The sequence below is a fragment of the Egretta garzetta genome, unplaced genomic scaffold (assembly GCF_000687185.1).
Source record: "Egretta garzetta isolate BGI_Z169 unplaced genomic scaffold, ASM68718v1 scaffold323, whole genome shotgun sequence".
In the NCBI taxonomy this organism is placed as follows: Eukaryota; Metazoa; Chordata; class Aves; order Pelecaniformes; family Ardeidae; genus Egretta; species Egretta garzetta.
Window position 1 is genome coordinate 2,414,698 of NW_009259435.1, and position 5,144 is coordinate 2,419,841.

The 5,144-nt window shown below is 43.4% G+C and overlaps 1 protein-coding gene across 3 annotated transcripts in view; it reads left to right on the plus strand.

Moving 5' to 3' along the window:
* Positions 1 to 5,144, plus strand: part of NARS2 (asparaginyl-tRNA synthetase 2, mitochondrial) — a 63,017-nt gene that overhangs the window by 51,052 nt on the left and 6,821 nt on the right. For 2 of the 3 annotated variants that reach the window (XM_035892700.1, XM_035892699.1), the window contains 3 exons: positions 962 to 1,099; positions 2,084 to 2,181; positions 4,311 to 4,337. In XM_035892700.1, the coding sequence (XP_035748593.1) occupies positions 962 to 1,099; positions 2,084 to 2,181; positions 4,311 to 4,337 (263 nt within the window). The remainder of the gene's footprint in view (positions 1 to 961; positions 1,100 to 2,083; positions 2,182 to 4,310; positions 4,338 to 5,144) is intronic. The other variant, XM_035892698.1, reaches the window with a different exon arrangement.

The window sequence follows — 5,144 nt, forward strand, 5'->3', positions numbered from 1 at the left end:
GGTGGAGGCCCCATCCCTGGAAGCATTCAAGACCAGGTTGGACGGGGCTCTGAGCAACCTGATCTAGTTAGTGGTGTCCCTGCTCCCTGCAGGGGGGTTGGGCTGGTTGGCCTCTAGGGGTCCCTTCCAACCCAAAACATTCTATGATTCTATGATTCATCTCGTTCGGATGCTTTGAGGAAAATAATTCTGGCTGAAGCCACCAGCCGGTTGGGTAGCTGTCTCATCTCTGTGTACAAGTGGGTGTAGAACCTCAAATCCTGTATCTGTACTACCTTGATCTGAGACAGCAAACTCGGGATATTTTCAGATTAGGAGAGTCTGCAGAACATCTGTTCCCCTCTTCCCCTTCCACTTCCCTGATATTCTTTGCACATCTGGAGGTCTCTAGTCAAAGGCCACAGAATTTATAATATTGCTGGAAAAAAGGAGAAGTGAAGGACATTGCAAATGTCTGAGGTTTCTAATAACAAAGGATTGATAGGTTTTCTTAAATGAGAATTAATGTGGCATGTAACAGGACACAGCGGGAAAGTAACAGTCAGCCTACTAAAGCTGCTCTCTATATACCAAAGGTAATACTGAAATAAGACTGGTTTGCTGGGTTGAGTAAGCTGATTTTGGATAAGGGCCTATTTCCCTTAAGCTCTGTGGACTGTGGTTTGAGGATTTTTGTTTGTTTGTTTGGGTATTCTTCTGATTTGATACCAGATGCTCGGGCTTGATGCAGGGATGATCTGGCCCTGTTCTCTGGAGTTAAACCATGTTATTTTCATTGCTCTGCTCTGCCTTGAAACTAGTGAAACTCTATCTGCTTAGTTGCCTGTGTGAGAAGTTGCTGTACTTGGTTTCATGTTATTCAAAGCTGCACATCTCTCCTACTCAGGGATTTTGCTGTGTCTCTTGCCACAGGCAAGATGCACCAAAGCAGGATCCCAGGTCCCTTTTGCTGTCTTTACAGTGGGGCTGTGATCTCCAAACAGAACATGAAAAGTACCTGGTGAAGCACTGTGGTGAGGTTCCTGTGTTTGTGATTAACTACCCATATGACCTCAAACCTTTCTACATGAGGGACAATGAAGATGGGCCTCAACACACGGTGAGTCCATAGGTCGCAATTCCACCTCTTTTTTGGCGAGGTATGTGTCTTAGCCTACTGATAGAAAGATGGATGAGGATAGTCTTCCGCTGGGCCTCCAGTCAAGAAGCCCAAAATAAGATGTGACCATCAGGTGATCCTGTTCAGTCGTTTTCCTGTTGTAGAAGAAATCCCCAAAGCCATGACAACAGGAAGACAATTCAGCAGTTTGGTACTGTTAAGTTTTTGCTTAAGTCCTTTAAGACAGATTTTCCATAGTTTATTTCTTTTCCTGGTAGACTTCTGTACTACTAGGTGAAATACCTAGAATTGCATGGCTCCAAGCAGCGCATGATTCTCTTATCATCCCAATCTACCATCCGTGTAATCCTCAAATAGCAGATGGACACAAGACGTAAACTCTTCCCCCACTAGTCTCATGCTTTCAAGATGTGATTTCCCAACTGAACTGAGACAACCTGAAACGTTGCTTCTACTGGAAAGAGCGACTCCCCCACCGTGTGCCACTGTTGCTTCACTGGCTTTAATTCTAGCAAGAGTTCAGCTGTGGGGTAAGAGAAGTAACTCTACAAAACAAAACAGAGAAAACCAGCCCAAACCTCACAGCATAGGTGATAACACTGGGATCCTAACACGTAGATCAGCACACATGCGCCCATTGCCTACGTGCACAGGTTGTCACCAGAATAACCTGGTGGGATTCAGTTCACACCACCTGCTGTAGATGTCTTCTGTCTGGAACATCGCTGCACTTGTTTAGGTTTTCTATAGGCGTACTGATTTTTATCATTGTAAATTTCCCTCCCAGCCTTCTCCTGTCAACAAGGGACTTTTCAAGCATTTGCAAATACTTACCTAAGTATCCTGGACTCAATAAAAGAATTACAGTAGCTTTTTACAAACAGCCATCCAGTGTCAACCGCCCTTCTGCTGTAGACTGTATGGCTATGTGGCATGACTTATGTTAGGTTTCTTTCTTTTAAGGTTGCAGCTGTTGATCTCCTCGTATCAGGAATAGGGGAGTTGTGTGGAGGCAGCTTGAGAGAGGAGCGACTGCCCTTCCTTGAATCACGCTTACAGAGGTACGGAAAACCCACAGGCAGCAGGGGACTAGCCTGACCAAGAGAGGGTTTCAGCAGCCCTCAGTGGTTGGCAAGACAGAGGAGTGGAAGGGCAAATAATGCTGTTTAAGAAAAGCCTGGTTTTGCCTTTGAGATATCTATTTGTCTAAGTAGGTGATTGCAAACTGGTGAAGAAGTTCTTATGCATCTGTTCTAGGTATGGAAACTGCCTCTCTGTTTTAGCTCATCAGAGAAGAAGAGTCTATTTTATGCTAGGAGGCCAGGGCAGCAGAATGCCTCAGCTCTGCTGGGACTGTCTGGAACAGGGTCTTGTATGAGGCACTTTATCCTTGAGCCTTTTCTTTGCAGCTTTTGTGGGTGAGAGTGGATTGTGAAGGTGGAAGTTGTCACGTAGACAGAGCTTAGATAGATTTGTCATCACGTTGTGTAACTGAGAAACTGCAGTTTTTGTCGGAAGCTTTGCTAGCTGTGATGCAGCTGGCCCCGGTGGCATCATTTAAGAGAATACAGTTCTTTACTAACAGTTTGGTGAGAAGCTTCAGTGGAAGTGCCTGGGACCTGTACTGAGTCATATGGCTCTCTCCCTGCTGCTTTGTTCTGGATCGTGTGACTTTGAGTAATTTTAGGCTAAATTCAGTGACAGAATATCAGAGCTGCTGTTCAGTTAACAATAATTGACATTATAGATGGGGTAATTCTCCATAGACAATTACTCCCTGGATCCTGTCTGATTGTTCAAAAGAACCTTTCATAACTCAGAGGAGTTCATTTGGGCCAGTCGTACGCTTGTGCAAAGCAATTTTGGAGGAAGATTAATCCCCGAGTAACATCATTTGCACATTGGGAATGAATTTGTGGCTTAAATCAGCTGCATGGTCACAGAGATACATCTAGTCAGTGGAGAAGAACAAAATCCATTTCAACATAATGAATCCAAAAGGCACGGGGCAATTAAAATCACCAGAACATTGGTTCTCAATTTGTGGCGTAGGATGATATTATTCCCTGTGTTTCCTATTACTCTCCCTGCAAACTCTCCCGTCAGCTGAAGAAGAGTACAATGTTGCCTGCTGAAAAAAAAAAAACTTTTTCACCTGAAATTTTTGCTAGTGAGATCTGGAGTCCGCAGCCCTCAAGGTATGGGGCTGCAGGAGTGGTCCTGCTAGAGGCTGAAGCCAGACTTTCTTGTTTGTCAGGAAAGTCATAGGAAGTATTTCAAGCTACAAATAGGGTGTGTCTTCAGTGACCTTAAAGTACAGCTCTGCATTGAAGGTGACCTGGAAAAACACCACCTCTTTTCACATGTTTTTCTTAATTTTGAGTACTCGGGATCTGATCTGCTGAGCCCAAAAACTTTGTTAAAGTTTTTAAATTACGCTTCCTGAAGACCCAGCATAACTAAGAGAGATTAAGGAGACAAGAATCCTGTTATTTTACACATTTCATACAATAGCTCTCCAAGTCCTAGTCAGGGGTAGCTGCAACACACTGAAGATGAGAGAAATGGTCTTTCTCTGCCTACGGTTTTCTGTTTGTGTTCAGAGAAGTGGGAAAAATACCCAAAATCTTCGCTCTGATTCTGCCAGGGCAAGAAAAGGGGAGAGGGTGCACTGGTGGTGATTAGAAAAAGACGTATTTTATTTAGTAGTTTTACAGAAGTTAATTAATAAAGCCATGGGAGTTCAGTGGGTTTATGCACTCTGGAAGGGGAGCCGCATAGCCACAGGTGAAGAGATTTTGACTCACTCATAAATGAGGTTGGCAGCTTGTCATTGTAAATTTAATATTTGGGCCTGTACTCTCCAAACATTCACGAGTAGTTTACTGATATGCATAAAGTTAAGAATATGCACAGGTCTTTGCATGAAGCTGGGATCAACCCTATATGCTGCCAAAACAAACTTTACATTTTAAGAAGCGTGGTGGGACTCTGTTCAAGATCATCTGCTGATTACCAGAACTTGACAGCCACTGATTGTGTCTTCCCTTAATTTCCTGCCTTTCCTTTTTGGACTGAGTTGAGTCATCGGACCGTCCCTCCTCTTGTAGCATTCTCTTCCAGGCAAGTGCTGCTTGTGTGGATCTCCTCTGTTCCTTTACTTACAAGGGGTTTTGTTTTTATTCCACAGATTGGGACTCGCAGATGCCTACCAATGGTAAGACACTGTCTTGGTCTGCAAGCTATATTTCTTCTTTTGAGACTCTTTAAACAACTGTTTCATCTTTTTTCATCCTGTTTTTGAGAGGATGTTTCTTGGCCCGGTTGCCCTGCCATCAGTCTAAATGGAACAGCCAGTTCATTTAAACAAAGTTTAATCTAATGCTGCTTAGTTTATCTTCCCAATTTGTCCACTCACAGTACAGGTCATTCCTTTCAGGATTGCGTGAAGTGGATTAATTTACAACCCATCAATGTTTATTGATATTAAATCATTAAGCTGTTTTCTATGTTGAATAGATTCTGACCACCATTGCATGAGATAAACAGGTTACAGAACCACAAGCAATTTGTGACCTTTAACAGCTCTATGAATAACTCCCTTTGCAATTGACAGGGAAATTGGGTCGAAAAACCTTCCCTACCAAAGCAGTTGAAGCAATTAAAACTGTCCTGCTAAGGAGACAGAACAATCTTTGAATTAACGGTTTAGCCTATTAAAATGACAGAAGGATCTTAGCGTTCCTCTTGACAACTGTTTCTTGGTATGTACTTTGTCACAGCTACTGAGAGGTGATAGTGCAGTGAATTTTAAATTTAGAAGAGTATTTTCAAAAATTCTGCATTATTTGGAATGATCATTAGGGAGGCTGCCTTGACAATGGGGAATGAGTGTGCCCTCAGTAAATTTGCAGATGACACCAAACTGGTTGGTAGTGTTGATCTGCTGGGGGGGAGGAGGGCTCTGCAGAGAGACCTGGCCAGGCTGGATCGATGGGCCGAGGCCAACTGTATGAGGTTCAAC